This window comes from Heteronotia binoei, chromosome 21 (genome assembly GCF_032191835.1).
Source record: "Heteronotia binoei isolate CCM8104 ecotype False Entrance Well chromosome 21, APGP_CSIRO_Hbin_v1, whole genome shotgun sequence".
Classification (NCBI taxonomy): domain Eukaryota; kingdom Metazoa; phylum Chordata; class Lepidosauria; order Squamata; family Gekkonidae; genus Heteronotia; species Heteronotia binoei.
The window spans coordinates 126,588,064-126,604,623 of record NC_083243.1 but is presented as its reverse complement, the minus strand read 5'-3'; the positions used below and the strand labels follow the sequence as shown (position 1 = coordinate 126,604,623).

The 16,560-nt window shown below is 41.1% G+C and overlaps 1 protein-coding gene across 2 annotated transcripts in view; it reads right to left on the bottom strand.

Moving 5' to 3' along the window:
• The window catches only part of ANO3 (anoctamin 3), a 328,242-nt gene that overhangs the window by 145,645 nt on the left and 166,037 nt on the right, over positions 1–16,560 (bottom strand). The window contains exons 5-7 of one of the 2 annotated variants that reach the window (XM_060262282.1): positions 10,734–10,892; positions 9,465–9,565; positions 201–245 (exon numbers count right to left, since the gene is read on the bottom strand). In XM_060262282.1, the coding sequence (XP_060118265.1) occupies positions 201–245; positions 9,465–9,565; positions 10,734–10,892 (305 nt within the window). The remainder of the gene's footprint in view (positions 1–200; positions 246–9,464; positions 9,566–10,733; positions 10,893–16,560) is intronic. The other variant, XM_060262283.1, reaches the window with a different exon arrangement.

Below are 16,560 nucleotides of genomic sequence, written 5' to 3'. Positions count from 1 at the left end.
AAAAGGCCAAAATAATCAATCAATCAGAATCGGTGATACAAAATCAAAAGAAACAAGCACCGAAGTTCTACTGCACCCATTGATGGCATAAAACTAAATTGCTTTAGGTCTTTGGTGATAAATTTACAACTGCGAGGATGAATTTTTAAAAAGCAGGGTGACTATCTGGCAAAATTAAAAGCTATGCATCACCCACCAACCTGCCCATGGTTTTGCTCCTCCAGTCAGTGTAATAACATTTTTTCCTGAAAGAACAGCAAAAATCATCTGAGAAAAATTTCATATAGAATAGATGAGAAGGAAACACATACAAGAAATGAACCTTTAACTGTTTTGCAGCATACGCCTTTACAAAACGGAAGTAAGAAACACAATTTTAAAGGCTAGGAGATATTTGAAAAGTCATTTGCTTTGAAATACTTGTATGGAACATTATTAAATATTAACAGCATGGATAGGAATGTATCTACTTTAAATTAAACATTTAACATGCATTAAAAAGTTATAGGTTGCTGAAAGCTATCTTTCCATTCTGCACAGTTTTCTTAACAGCACAGCGTTCCCATCCTATCGACTGATATTTCACACACAAATCACAGTCCATAGATAGCTCCTCTGTGCAGGAGCTGGAATTGATTGCTTTTATATTCCATTTTTTGTTTCTTTTAAAGGGACACAGTAAAGTCTGAATAAAAATAAAATGTCGTACAATCATCTTTGAAATATTAATGGAGAATACAATGTAGATATTTTTGAAATACAATGCACAAAGGCATGCCTTTAATATAACTTAGAGCCATTTTGGTGTAGTGGTTAAGTGTGCAGACTCTTATCTGGGAGAACCAGGTTTGATTCCCCACTCTTCCACTTGCACCTGCTGGAATGGCCTTGGGTCAGCCATAGCTCTGGCAGAGGTTGTCCTTGAAAGGGCAGCTGCTGTGAGAGCCCTCTCCAGCCCCACCCACCTCACAGGGTGTCTGTTGTGGGGGAGGAAGGTAAAGGAGGTTGTGAGCCACTCTGAGACTCTTCGGAGTGGAGGGCGGGATATAAATCCAATATCTTCTTCTTCTTCATAATCTCATTATGCTGCTGCAGTCCTGCATTCTACTGAAATATATTCTGATTATTGTAAGGATTTTCAGTATTAGAGAATTAGCTGGAAGGACAGATGAATTATTGTGGAGTTCAAATAACAGGTTTTTCATTTGGATAGATCCCACTTCGAGTAAAGAAAAAAGTAAGCTGATGACAGAAACGTCCCATCAACAACCCATGTGGCTTGTTTTAATATTGGCATTTTATCTTTGGTTTTTAAATGGAAGTTATTTTTGTGTTGTTACTTTATGAGCAGGTCTCTGGAGTGGCAGCATATTTCTAAATAAGATTGAATATCTGGGTAGTGGACACTGATTTCTTGCTTGTGCCTTTTATAAAATCCATCACTCTTCCTCTCTTTCTATGACTTTAAAAATATATTTTATTTACCTTATTTCTACTCCACCTTTCTTTCCAGTGGCTTACATCATTATTCTTTCCTCCACCTTATCCTCACAACAATCCTGTGAGGTGGGTTTGTTTGAGAATCTGTGATTGTCTGGCCTAAGGTCACACAGCATGCTCTTTCAGCAAGCTCCGTTCATAGGGCACATGTCTGTCTGGTAAGCAACTCAGAGCTGACTCATGTTTGGGATTTAGAAAATCATATGCTCAGAAACTGACATGTGTAATTAGCATTGCGAAAAATTAAGTGGTGGTTCCCTGGGGGTTCTATTAAGTGCTCAACAGCCCTTTCATCTGGCTTCACTTTCATAGAAAAATATTGATTTCTCTGAGGCTGGTTCCTTAATATCCACCACTCCCCAGAGTTCTATCTTGTAAAATCACATTTTAGGCTGCATTTCTTTTCCTTTGCAAACATCCCCTAACTAAATCCTGCTTCCCCTCTTGGGACAAAGCATTTATACAATGAAGAATCTCCATCTCCTTGCCCCAGACCTGCCCAAATACTTACATCTAGCCTGTCCTTCTTCCATACCCTTTAGAGATTTTCCTATCCTTCAGTCTTTTCTATAGCTCAGGCCTCACCTACCATACTTTTCACTTGCCTTCAACTATAGACATATTGGCCGTTTTCCCACTGACCTTACCCCGGAGCGACGTCCCTTTTCACCGCGCAGCATCTGCGCAGATTTCCCACCAACTGCTGCACAGAACCAGGAAGAGCCGCGGCTTTTGCGTCGCAGATGTAAACTGGTTTTTAGCGGTTTACATCTGCAATGCAAAAGCTGCGACACTTCCTGGTTCTGCACAGCAGTTGGTGGGAAATCCACGCAGACGCTGCGCGGTGAAGAGGGACGTCACTCCGGGGTAAGGTCAGTGGGAAAACGGCCTTGGTGGGATGGATGAACATTTGGACACATCTCTATACAACTTTTGCTGTATTCTCAGTTCTAGAACTGAATCCTGGAGTAACAGAGTGACTGCCATCCATAGCAGAGTTACAGACTTCTAATCCACTAAAGTCAACAGGCTTAGAAGGATTTAACTTTGTTTAGGACTGCATTGCAAATCTCTTCCTGCCACACAACAATTTAAGATACTAAAAATCTTCTGGGTCTTTTATAGGACAGCATTGGCTAAATCCTTTTCTCCCAGCCTCTCTAGCTTCAAACAAATCACTCCCTATAATATCAGTTATGGCAGGGGAATCAGGGGAGAATTTGAGTAGGGAAAAGTGAACTGGTAAGAGTTAGAATGGGTAGGGCATAGTATAAAATTCAGCTGAAGACCTGTGCATCATTACTATGAACTTCATAATACTGGAAGAATGGGGCACTTGTGTCCACTTGTTGCTGTTATTGGGCCCAGTCAAATGCCACAGACAATGATTTCTCTCCATACTTGGCATCCTATGGGCTGTCTGGAAACTCAGAATAGCAGTAGGATCATGCAAAACTGTTTCTCCCACTGGGGACGGGCAGGGCCGGTGCATAGGAGTAGGCCAGGTAGATGGCTGTCTGGGACACCACCTGGCCTTGGGGGCGGAGGGCAGGGGCAGGCGCCCCCTCCTCGTCCCTGCTCGCGCTGATGGAGCTGACAAGGAAACAGCCGCCTGCATGCTTCTTCCTCCATTCCATTTTGGATTTCTTCCTTCGTTCCAATTTCCAATTTGGAATGGAGGCAGAAGCACACAGGTGCTGCTTCCCAGCCAGGTGAATCCCTCTGAAGGGGGGAGTGAGCTGGATTAGGGGTGGGCTGAGCATTCTCGCTTGGACTGCCCCTCACCCAGCCCCTCCACTTTGCCTCTTCAGAGGAACTCAGGTGGCTGGGCAGTGGCTCCTGTGTGCCTCTGCCTCCGTTCCAAATCAGAACAGAGGAAGAAGCATGCAGGCGGCCGCTTCCCTGTCAGCTCCCTTTGAAGGGCTGGGTGAGATGTGGGCAGAGCGTTCTTGCTCGGCCTGCCCTTTGCCTAGCCCACTTCCCCAGTTCAGAGGGACTCGGCTGACTGGAAAGTGGCTGCCCGCATGCTTTTTTCTCCGTTCCAAAACGGAGGAAGAAGCAGGCAGCGGCCGCTTCCCAGCCAGCTCCCTTTAAAGGGGCGGGAGGGTTCAGCAAGGAGTGGGCCGAGCAAGAATGCTCAGCCTGCCCCTCGCCCTGCCCTCCCCTCCCTCCTTCAGATGTCATTTCTGGGTGATGTCATCATGTGTGTTGAAGACTCCAAGAAGAGGAACGGAGTCCCCCACTGACAACCAGTGGCAACCCTAACTGTTGCTTCTGAACTCTGGTCCTAAGAGAACTTGTCACTTCTCTCAGTTAACATTTTGTGCACAGTCTTCTGCAATATATTGGATTCTAGGTCTTAAATGAACCACGACTCATTGGTTTTTTGATTGTGGTCAGGGACTTTTGTTGCTACTCTATGGTACAAAGATGGAAGTGAGAGACAATAGCGTAAAAGGAATGGGACAAAGAAACCAGAAGCAGCTATCAGAATAGGGGATGGCTGCAGCAAAAGCAAAGAGACGGCAGGGAAGAAAAGCCATTATACTCAATCTTCATACGTCAAAGCATTGCATGCTTTGTTATGGCAACTGTATGCTGAATTGCAGAGATGTCCAAAGCAACAAAGAGCAAAGAAGGTCCTCCACATTGCTAACCATCTGTAACAGTGTATATTTAAAGCACAGGAACATACAAGGGTATACCAGGAGTATAAATAAATGGGAATTCCCCCCTGCTAGTAATGCAATAGTGGAAGACTACTAAAGCCAGGGTCAGATAAATTGGTTCCTAGTCACTTAACCCAGAAACTCGGCATTCTAATATTACAATTAAATCCCCTACAGCTCTGATTGTTAGGGTCATAACCTGTATGAATATTAAGCTCAGGCAATCCAATTTTCCTCAGCTGCCCTCAATATTCTGTGACTTCTGGAACACAATGAACATCATCAATCTACAAAAAGTCATTTTAATTTATTTCAAAATTTTTGAAGTAATACTTGTTTTTGAGACTTTTAAAAGTTTTCTGAGGAAGAGACTTTATTTGCCAATAGGTGGCCTCAGTTTCCTCTCTTACTGACAAGCATGGGACTAAGAAGGTTGCCATCAGAAGAAGTGGTAATACGGAATTTGTAAAAGACACATTTCTGTAAATGTCTTTTTAAAGTCAGAAAAATCTATTGAATCATTTTTAAAAAGATACACAAGAAAGAAAATATCTAAGAAATAGAAGACAAAGTCAACCACATGCTTCAATGCTGTAGACCGGGGGTGTCAAACTCATTTGTTAGGAGGACAGGATCCGACATAAATGGGACTTTGTGGGGCCGAGCCATGCATGTCCTAAAATGTAATGCCAGAGAGAGGAGATGTACACTTTATAAAGGACACAGGCAAACACAATTAAAGATATTATTTTTAAACTTATATATACAAATGCTTAAAACTCTTGCAAAATTTTGTTTAAAACGGAAAGGTAGGGGAATTGTGGGATTTTGCAATGCAATTTTAAAAATAAAACATCAAGGAAAAGCATAAAGATCACACAGCAGAAAACTAAAAAAATAAAATGCTCTCAGCCTGGGAAAACATGAAATGGCAAAGCAAGGCATTGCAAGCTCCCCCCCCCCCACCTCTGTCTACTCAGATTAGCAATGGCTCTCCAGTGTAATATCTCCCTTTGGCTGTGAGTTCCCAAGTTAGAATACTCACTAGGCACTAGTTCTCACTCCATTTGAGAAGAGACAAAACTGACTCAGAGCATCTATGCTTGATCTGCAAGGACACAACTCCAGGAAGCTTCAGGTGGCCATAGGAATGCTGGGAAGTTAAACCTCTCAATTGAAACAAAGTTACAACATGGAGTGGATTTACCTTTCCAGTCCGCTCTGCCTATAGGCCTGAATGGGAAATTCATTCCACATTTTCTTTGCAGCTTTGCTTCTGCTTTAGCCTCTGCAAAGAGAAGGCAGAAGGAGCTGGGATCATGGGAAGCCTCTGAGCTTTGCAAGGCAAGGATGGGAGGGGGAGGAGGCAGAAGAGGCCTGATTGAAGCCCCCCAGGGGGGCGGTTTGGCCCGCAGGCTGCATGTTTGACAACCCTGCTGTAGACACTTATATTCCCTATTGAATAATCAAACTAAAATAACTGGTCATTTTGTTGCCAAAAAGGGGCCCTAGGGTAATATAAATTTAGAAACTTTAAAAATTCTGGCCTTTAAATTATATATATATATATATATATATATATATATATATATATATATATATATGTATATGTATATATAATTTTATTTCCCTTTTTGTTTTTTAGTAGATGTACATGTTTTACTCATTTTATTTTCAGAACAACCCTGTGAGGCAGATTAGGCTGAAAAAAGAGTTAATGTCTCAAGCTTCATACAGTTAATGTCAAGACTGTGACATGATGTGGGTATCTAGTCTGACACTCTATCCACCACATGACACTGACTTTCTAGAGATATCTCCATTGCTAAAGCACAAATGCTTCAAGATTGGTCACCCAATATTATGTTTTATATTTTTCAATATGTAATAATTAGTTCCTATTGATCACAGGACGAAGGAGGGAAGGCTGCTATGAATGATTGCTATTGAACACATCTATTCTGACTTTTCTAGATTTTTATTACATTTACCCCTTATGAAGTAGATATGTTGAGAATGCTGCCTGCTAAGTACCATTGTAATCATTTTCTGAAATTGATGTTTCTTCTCTTTAAAGTGATGACTTCATTTTATGACTTCCTAGTGTAACCCAGAGCCCAATTCATGCTGAAAAAGTCACACTGTGCCTAATAAACTTACTCTGAAGTAAATGGGTTCTGGACTGCAGCCAATTGGCTTGAGTCTGTGGATATAACTCTTTTGTTTTGTTCCTTAGGGATTAATTCGGATTAAATGAAGGAAAGACAGCAGTTTCGATTACTGAAATGTTTCAGGACTGTGTGCTGTAGGAGGGCTTTGAACACGATGATTTTATACAATCAGATGACTTTATGGTTCATTCTGTGTTTATCCAGTGGCTCAGGACCATCTTATCAAAGGCGGGGATTTGTGGAAAAAAATTATGTAGACTAAATGTGCTAGATGAACTGTAAGAGAAATAATCTCCATAGTATAGTTTCAAAAATGACAGAAAAGCATGAGGAACAATATCTCAATTTGTCCTGAATTAGGCATAAAGTATTTTGAATTGCCAAATATGGTAAATTCACCTCAACATTTCTTAGGTAGACAGATGCTCAAAAAGGTAGAATTGTGTTGTCTTGTAATGAAGCCAAGAAATAATTTAGATACTAAAGCTGATATGACCATTGTTGACTGTGAAAAGTACAAGTTAAAAAAAAATTCTAAGCACTTGCTATTTAGTGTTTAATCAGCTGTACCTCTGGCAATAGGGAGGGTTCATTTACATGGCAAGACATAGTGGAAAGAGGTAGAAAATGAGCTCTAAAAGGCTAGATGGGAAAATAACCCAGAAATAAGTCCTTGAGCAGTCCTACATCTATTTTGTTTCAGCAGCAACATCATATCTGGTGCTTCTAAACTGTCCATTCTAAGACAGACCATATAGAGAACAGGAAAGTCCAATATGTGGGAGGCTGAGTGTCATACATTTGAACTAACAAGTCTGATATTTGGCTCTGATTTCTATTGAGTGGAAATTGCAGAGGAATTTCTTGTTCTTTATTTTTTCTTTATTTTTTGTCCCTGCTGTTCTGAAATAATGAAAATAAGCAGGGGTTGTTTTGTAGAAAAATAGGTGGTGGAGCTCATCCATGGATTGTTATGCAGCCCAGATAGCTGCCACTGTTAAGTCAGCCTTTTCCTATTTGAGGCGGGCAAGGCAGCTGGCCCCCTTCCTAGAGCGCCGGGACCTAGCAATAGTGATTCATGCAACGGTCACCTCGAGACTGGATTACTATAATGCCCTCTACATGGGGCTGCCTCTGTGCCGAATCCGGAAGCTGCAGCTGGTGCAAAAAGCAGCGGCTAGGCTGTTATTGGGGCTCCCCAAATGGGAGCACATACAGCCAGGGCTGCGCCGACTGCACTGGCTGCCAGTTATACACCGGATTCGTTACAAAGTGCTGGTCATTACCTTTAAAGCCCTATATGGCCGAGGACCTGCCTACCTGAGGGACCGTCTTTCCCCATACAAACACCAGAGAGCACTGAGGTCAGCAGGGAAAGACCTGTTGACTATCCCAGGGCCGAAGGAAGCAAGACTGCAGAGTACCCGCACCCGGGCCTTCTCTGTTGTGGCCCCACACCTGTGGAACCAGCTCCCAGAGGAAGTACGGGCCCTGCGGGACTTTGACCGTTTCCACAGGGCCTGCAAGACCTTCCTCTTTAGTGAAGCCTTCACCGACTAAACTCTGAGAGACTGCTTAAATGAGTTTGTTATCTGTCAGAATAGCACCAAGATGTTAATTTTATTGTTTTACTGTTTTTTAGAATTTTAATCAATTTTTATCTACTGTTAAAGTATTGTATCATTTGTTATATTGATTAATGTTGTTAGCCGCCCTGAGCCTGCCTCGGCGGGGAGGGCGGGATATAAATAAAAGGTATTATTATTATTATATTATTAGCTGCAATACTATTCAATGGACAAGGAGGTGGAACTTTCAGAAGGAGGAGGTGGAACTCTCAGAAAGGTTCAGGAGCTGTGCTCCTGTGAGCTCCCACTGAATCTGAGGTCTGAAAATAAGACATTCATGAGATAAACTGTACATTTATTTACAAAACTATCACAAAAATCTAAGGGAAAACAATAACTGAAGCAGTTTATCTCATGCAGTAACGTCAAAAATATTGCTGAAAATTCAGAAAATTCCTGTCATCCTCAGGAATAGTCAGGAAACAAACAAACAAAAAAAGCCTTGGAAAAAGGCCCCAGCTGCTGATCCACTCCTGATCCACCCCCCCCCCCAAAGAAAGGAGGGAGCTAGAGGCTTTGCCCAACCACCTAGATGCTGCCTTCTCCATGCCATGCTTGGCTTAGCCAATCCTGCACCATATGCAGCTCAACTGGGCATTGCCTTTCTCACCACTGGACTGGATTGACTGTGCAGGGAGAAGTCCCAGGGGCTATAATGGCCAATTTGCACTAGTTCATCCTGGTTCAGTGGGTTACTGATGTGATCAAACCATTACGATTTTTAAAAAATGATTATCACTTCTTTTGAAGCAGAGTTAATTTAGATTACAGTACCTCTGAATAGGAAAGAACTGTAAATGTTAGTGAGATATGATCCCCATATAGAAAAAGTAATCACATGTCCAACTTAGTTACATGTCGTATTGGGGCTTAGTTACATGTTCTACTGAAAGTCATGGGTCTTATAATGTTGATTTCAATGTGGCTTATCTGCTTTTTGACTTTCTATGGATTAGGGTAGTATGGCCATACTACAGCCTACTATGTCCCAGTTCAACCTAGACATTATATTTTTTTAAAAAATGAACTTAGATTTTACCGTGTTTCTGATATCTTAGAACATTCAATGACTAGTCATGTAAAACACACACATGCACATAAAAATGTAATGATTAATTGTGTGAGTCATCAACTGAAATGGTAGACTGAATACACCCCTAAAGACCTTACAGTAGAAAATATGGTCCTTAAGTTACTAAGATGTCTTTGAAATGCTGCACAGGAATTCATGTAATGAGCCCAGATTCCCGTATAGAGTACAATATTTGACTGTATAACTGTATGTGTTTGATGTAACGCACACTATGATGGATATAAGAAATCTGCATTCAACAGTGACTTCCATTGTTCTTGTTTCCTGAAAAAAATACTATTTTTAGAAATTTCATTGAAAAGCAATTGAACAAAAATACAGTTTAGGAAGTTAAAAAAAATCCTTAATACATGTATAAATGCTAATTTGATAAGTGATCAAAATGAAGTATTTTTCACAATACCTGAAAGGCATCCTAATGTTCATCCTTTCAGCATACTTGCACAGTGTATCCCAAGGACAGTGAATTTTAACATACATAATATCATGGCTTGTGACCGCTGGCTGTGAAAAGTAACCAAATAAGAACACATTAACAGTTAAAATTCTGAAAAAATGAAGACTGATATGTTGGTTTCTACTGGTTATTGAAATTCAAAAGCACATTTTGGCCTGCTATTAACATCATAGCTATGATTAATATTGAATGAAATAAAATAGTAGCTTCTGCAAGGAATGAAACCCTCTTTCATGAATAAGATCCAGATGTTCTGGTTCACACATGGTATTTTGTTTTTTGCATATAGCTGGCCTTCAGATAGAGATGTGAAAAAATATATAACTGGGAAGCTGGAAATTGTGGAGACCATCAGAAGCAATTTCCAAAATGGTGATGGCAGTGGAAAGTGCCCTCAAGTTGCAGCCAACTTATGGCAGTCCTCATGAGCTTTTCAAGGCAAGAGATGTTCAGAGGCAGCTTGCCATTGCCTGTCTTTGTGCAGAGACCCTGGACTTCATTGGTGGTCTCCCATCCAGGCCTCATTTTGGGCAGGAGCTCCCAGGAATGAAGCTCCAGAACCTGTACATTTTATTGTGCTCTTTCTTTCTTAGCCCCACCCCCATACTTGCTTCTGAGCTCCATTGTTCAAACCCCTTGTGAGAATTTTGTTGAATTCTAAGATTTCACAAACTTTCATCATGCCACTGTGGCCACATAGGAGAAAGTAATTTTAAAAGTATGATGGGAGTAAAGTTTTATTATAACAATTATAATTCAGGAAGCATTTTAAGGTAGATTCTGAGCTGATATAATTGAGTATACCTTTTTGTGTCAGGGCTGTGTGGCATATGCAAATAAGTTATGCTAATGAGCTCAAGCACCTCTTTTTCTACAAAATGGCCCCTGTGTACTAACCAGGGCCAACCCAGTTTAATTTCGGATTATAGCCCCTGGGCCATCAAGGTCAGGGCAAAATTAGTGCCACTTTTTATAGTTGATAAAGCTAAGGAGACTACACACATAACTCATTTGCTTTGATAAAAAAGGGGACAAATAGGTATTTAGTCCCAGTCTTGCTATGCAGCCAGCACCAAAAGAGAACAAAGCCACTGGCATCACTAGTTCTTCCAGGAAGGGCACTGGTATCTTTCTAATCTCACCATGCACAAGGTAGATAGTTCTGTTGGTATACAAAGAAAATGACATCATTAGAGAGGGAACAGTACACCATACCTCTCTTTCTAACATTAATCCTTCTGCTCGCAGGTTCTTTTCAAAAGTGCTCCTTTTCTCTATTTGAAGACTGGACTTTTTATAAACTAAGATGTAATCAATACGTTTTTTGCCATCCTTGAAGAAGAGGCCTGATGTTGCTAAAGCACTCATATCACTCTAAAAGAAAACAAATATAAAAGATATTTAAATGTGTGACCAGAAATCATTATAAAATAATGAATCTGTATGCTATTTTTATGTCAGGAATGTTTTGATGGCATACCTAAGGGATGAACAGAACCATAATACAGTTCTCTCTGCTCAAAGTATTTAAAACATGAATTTTGGAGACATATGGATGCCAGAATACAAATAACAAGAATTTTCCCCACCTCTTGGTAAATTTGTGTTTGCCCTCATAAAAGGACACCAAAAAGTGTGGTGTTGCTGTATTTTTAAGGTTCAGCTGAACAATATTCAAGGACAGTCTTATAGAACATTGTAGAGTTCTCTAGCCTGGATATTCTTGATTGCCTGTTCTTGGGTGTCTATTCTTGATCTGATTGGCCTCCCCTATTGGTATTGGCACTGTCACCTGTGCTATAAAATGGACTAATATCTGCCATCTCTATGAGATATCATGATGTAACACAGCCAGGCTGGGCAATATGTGATGATATGGTAAAGTTTTCTGGGTGCTGTTGAGCTGTCTGTTTATAAAATGTTTTTATTGTATTTTATTGTTTTATCATTTGTTGTGCTCCACCCTGAGCCCTACAGGGAATGGCCGTGTCATGAATCCAGTGGGTTGCTGCCTTACACTGCCACCGCTCTGGATTGATGGTCCCTTGGAAAGGCCCAGAGTACACTCCCAAGGCCAACAAAAATGCCCCTTTTAGCCAAGAAACATAGGTGTGATAACCAGGCAGAGAACTTTAGAAAGATAAAGGTTTATTAATACAGGGATGGGTATTTAAACAAGGCAAGGTGTTTAACAGATAAAACAGTGGATAAAAGAAAATGAAAATAAACCCTAACGCGGCTACCTGTACTCCCCCTAGCCTGTTAGTCGTCAGGGCCCACAGCCCTTTCCCCCAGGCTGACTGCCTGACTCACTCTACCTTCTGAGTAAGGGATCCTTCTCTCAGCCACAAACCGTCCTCTCAGCCTGACGCTGTGAGAGAAAAGAACACAGTTCCACAGCCCACAAAGTTTATGTAGCAATCCCCTCACACAATCCCTGGACACTGATTGGTTACAGTGAGTGCCAAGCATTGCGGGGATTGCAGGATGTGTCTGCTTTCTACTAGGGATGTGCAAAAAAAAAAAAAAAATTCAGAATTACACGGATTCGGAAGTATATGGGGGGAAAAAATTCGGAATCCCGTATATTTCTGAATTCCATAGTCGGAATAGCCGCATATACGGTAGATGCGGAGCTATTTCTGAATATACGGCCCCATTATTCCCTATGGGCCATTGAAACCAATGGCAAATAGGGTGTATTTGAAGCCACCCCTGGAGGGGTTTGAGGAAGAGCCCCCAAATTTGCAGGGGACCTGCAGGAGACTCTCCCCTACAAACCCCCCAAGTCCCAAAAGGATTGGGCCAGGGGATCCCATTCCAGGGGCATCCAAAGAGGGTGCCCCTATTCCACCATTATACCCTATGGGCCATTGAAATCAATGGCAACATAGGGCATAATTAGAGGCTACTGGGGGGCAGGGGGTTTGAGGGAGAGCCCCAAAAACTGCAGGGAACTCTCCCCTACAAAACCCCCAAGTCCCAAAAAGATTGGGCCAGGGGGTCCCTGTCTTTGGGCTCCCCAAAAGGCCCAATGCTGGGGAAAGCCCAATTAGCCACTTCCTCCACTATAATTACTGTGGGGAACATAAGAGAACTTAAGAGAAGCCATGTTAGATCAGGCCATTGGTCCATCCAGTCCAACACTCTGTGTCACACAGTGGCAAATTTTTATATATATATATATATATATATACACACACACACACACACACACACACACACACTGTGTCTAATATATATATACACACACTGTGGCTAATAGCCACTGCTGGACCTCTGCTCCATATTTTTATCTAAACCATTCTTGAAGGTGGCTATGCTTGTGGCCACTACCACCTCCTGTGGCAATGAATTCCACATGTTAATCACCCTTTGGGTGAAGAAGTACTTCCTTTTATCTGTTTTAACCTGTCTGCTCAGCAATTTCATCGAATGCCCACGAGTTCTTGTATTGTGAGAAAGGGAGAAAAGTACTTCTTTCTCTGCTTTCTCCATCCCATGCATTATCTTGTAAACCTCTATCATGTCACCCCGCAGTCGACGTTTCTCCAAGCTAAAGAGTCCCAACCTTTCTTCATAGGGAAAGTGTTCCAGCCCTTTAATCATTCTAGTTGCCCTTTTCTGAACTTTCTCCAATGCTATAATATCCTTTTTGAGGTGCGGCGACCAGAACTGCACACAGTACTCCAAATGAGACCGCACCATCGATTTATACAGGGGCATTATGATACTGGCTGATTTGTTTTCAGTTCCCTTCCTAATAATTCCCAGCATGGCGTTGGCCTTTTTTATTGCAAACTCACACTGTCTTGACATTTTCAGTGAGTTATTTACCACGACCCCAAGATCTCTCTCTTGGTCAGTCTCTGCCAGTTCACACCCCATCAACTTGCAAACTTTGCACCTGCCACATGGAAAATTTCCAACTGCAGATATACTACTATTTGGATGATTCTGCCTGATGTCTGAGCGCACTAACAGATCTCTTATGCTATGAGTTCTATGAAGTCCTATATATGGTCTGTTACTACACCCTGGCACATCACTCAACAGATGCCAATGTTTATTGATAATTGATTGAATTTTGGAAGAAAGGGGAGTGTAGTCAAAAGCACAAGTCAATTGTTCTTCCCGTCTATCCTCACGATCCTGAAAAAGACTTGTTCTGGCTACAGAATCTGCTTTGTTAATAGCCTCATTTACCACTTGGGCTGGAAAACCCCATTTCCTGAAGTCCTGAGTTAAGTTTCTTCTGTCTCTCCTATAATCACCCCCCTCTGTTGAATTACGTTTGATTCTTAACATCTGACTATAAGGCAGACTCCTCTGCAGATGTAGAGGATGAAAGGAGCGATAATGGAGAAAGGAACTCCGATCTGAAGGCTTCCTGTAAAGACGTACTGCCAGTTGATTTGTAAAAGTCTTGTAAACTGTTACATCTAAAAAAGGCAATTCAGACCTGTCACTTCTGCCTGTAAACTTAATTGTGGTATGTATCCCATTCATCCGTTCCAACAGTGGATCAACCACTTGTTGATTTTTAACGATCAGGAATAAATCATCAATAAACCTAAAATATATTAGGACTTCATCAAGAAAATGATTCCTAGAATTACAAATATGCTGTTTCTCAAGTCCAGCCATAAATAAGTTGGGAACAGAAGGAGCCAGTCTGCTCCCCATAGCCACCCCACGGATTTGTAAATAAAAGTCCTCATCAAACCTAAAAAAGTTCTTTTCAAAAATTATATCCAACAGTTCCATTAAGAAATATGTGGCAGAGGTTTGATCATGTCTATTCAAAAAATGTTCTTCTACTACTGCTCGTGCCTCATCCAAAGGTATTGATGTATATAAGGATGTGACATCCATAGTAACTATGCAAGCATCCTATGGGACATTTAAACCTTCAATCTTGGATATGAAATCTTTAGTATCCTTAATGTATGACGGAATCTGAACAAAAAGGGCTTAAGATAAAAATCAACAAACTTAGCTAAAGGCTCCAAAACTGAGTTTGAACCCGAAATAATAGGTCTTCCTGGAGTGGCAAGGTTCCCTTATGCATTTTTGGAAGAGTATAAATTACAGGTGTTCTAGGAGAGTCATTAAATAAAAATTTTTGCAGTTTGTTATTAATGACCCCAAGTAATTCAGCTTCTGTTAAAACTACTCTAATGATATTTTGCACATGCTTGGTTGGTTTTTCTCCAGAGCTAGTGTCACAGGAATGTGGTATGCTGGAAGTTGGTGAGTTATGATGTCCTGGTTGATTTGTATGAGTTGCATTTAGTGTTGAAAGATGTGTTAGAATGATGTATTGTGTTGGTTACAGATAAGTGGAATACGTCTCTCAGATGAAGACATTTGAAACAGTATTACAAGCTTTACTGTTAGAGGCTTATGACCTTCCACTATATAATAAACGTCTTTAAAGAAAGGAAGTTTAAAGCAACGTCTTAACATCATAAATTCTTTGCTGAAGAACAAGAATTATCTACAATTGCAACACATTGGACACTGGCACTTTAAGCAATAGTTTTCAAGGATTTCAAACTGGATATGGAAACTGCAAGCACTTTTGAATATTTATTCCTTGTACTTTATACTTTGTATTCTTGACAATATGCTGTTATATGTAATGATATGTGAAAGTGTGTGAAGTTGAAGTGTTAAATTCTCTATTACAATTTTGAAGTATTTTTCATTAATTTTTCGTTATTCTTCCACAGTTTTTTGTTGGTAGTTGAGCTTTGTGGAATCTGCAAGGATCATTTTAAGCAGAAGTGATGAGCACCAGAGAAGCATTGCCAGTTTTGGCCATCTTGGGGGAATCTATGGGACTCTTCTAAAGGGGTGCAATCACATAAGCACTTTGATCCACTGTTGTTGCTCCTCCTGACCTGATTTAAAGTGCTTGATCAGACACCAACTTCTGGCTCCTATACTGAAGACACTGGCCTCCTATGCTAACCTCCCAATTTTCCCAACAGCATAGAAAGTGCAGGATTTACCACATTTACTAGTTTACAAACACTTCTGTGCATGTCTGATTGTTCTCTTGCAGGGTGAGGCCCTTTGGAACCTCCTGTTCTTGTTTTTCCTGCCATTTTTTTACCTTTTAGCAATGAGCTTATAAGCAGTTATTCACCCAAGGGTCTTTTAAAACCTCTTATGCAAGTCCAGGAGTGAACTGGCAAGTATGGTTGATGGGGAGGCTCAGTTGCTGGTGGAAGGGCTAAGGCTGCACCCAAAGATGTCACTAGACAAGGTCCAAGTGCTGGGCCCAACTACTGGTCCTTCCCCCCTCCCTAAAGACATAACACAGGGTGAGATAGACATGAAACTATTGAGCAGAAAGAGAGCTGGCGGGGCATCAAATGGTTGGCTGATCTGATCTACCCCTACCTCTTTAGCCTGTCTCCTGACTCCCCAAACCTAGCATATTCATTAGATCACATTTATGAGGTATGTCCCAGAGGCTGGCTGTTAAGGAGCTGATCTTTTAATGCTATTTTACTCAGATAATAGTTATATTATGCTTTCAGGAGTTTATTTTTATGGTCAGTTTTTTATACTGGGCTGGGCTGAGATTTTTTGTCCTGGGACAATTGTGATCAGATGTCCTGCCCAGCCCAGTATAAAAAACTGACCATAAAAATAAACTCCTGGAAGCATAATATAACTATTTCATTGTGAAAATACCAGGATGAGTTTCATATTTTTTGTTGTTCAGTCGCACAGTCGAGTCCGACTCTTTGTGACCCCATGGACAAAGTCCTGCTGGGCCCTCCTGTCTTCCACCATCCTCCGAAGTCTGCTCAAATTTGTGTTTGTTACATTAGTAATGCTGTACAGCCATCTCATCTTTTGCCATCCCCTTCTTTTGCCTTCTGTCTTTCCCAGCATCAGGGTCTTCTCCAGTGAGTGCTCCCTTCTCATTTGATGGCCAAAGTATTTGAGCTTCAGCTTCAGCATCTGACCTTCCAAGGAACAGTCAGGGTTGATTTCCCTTAGGACTGACTGATATGATCATGCG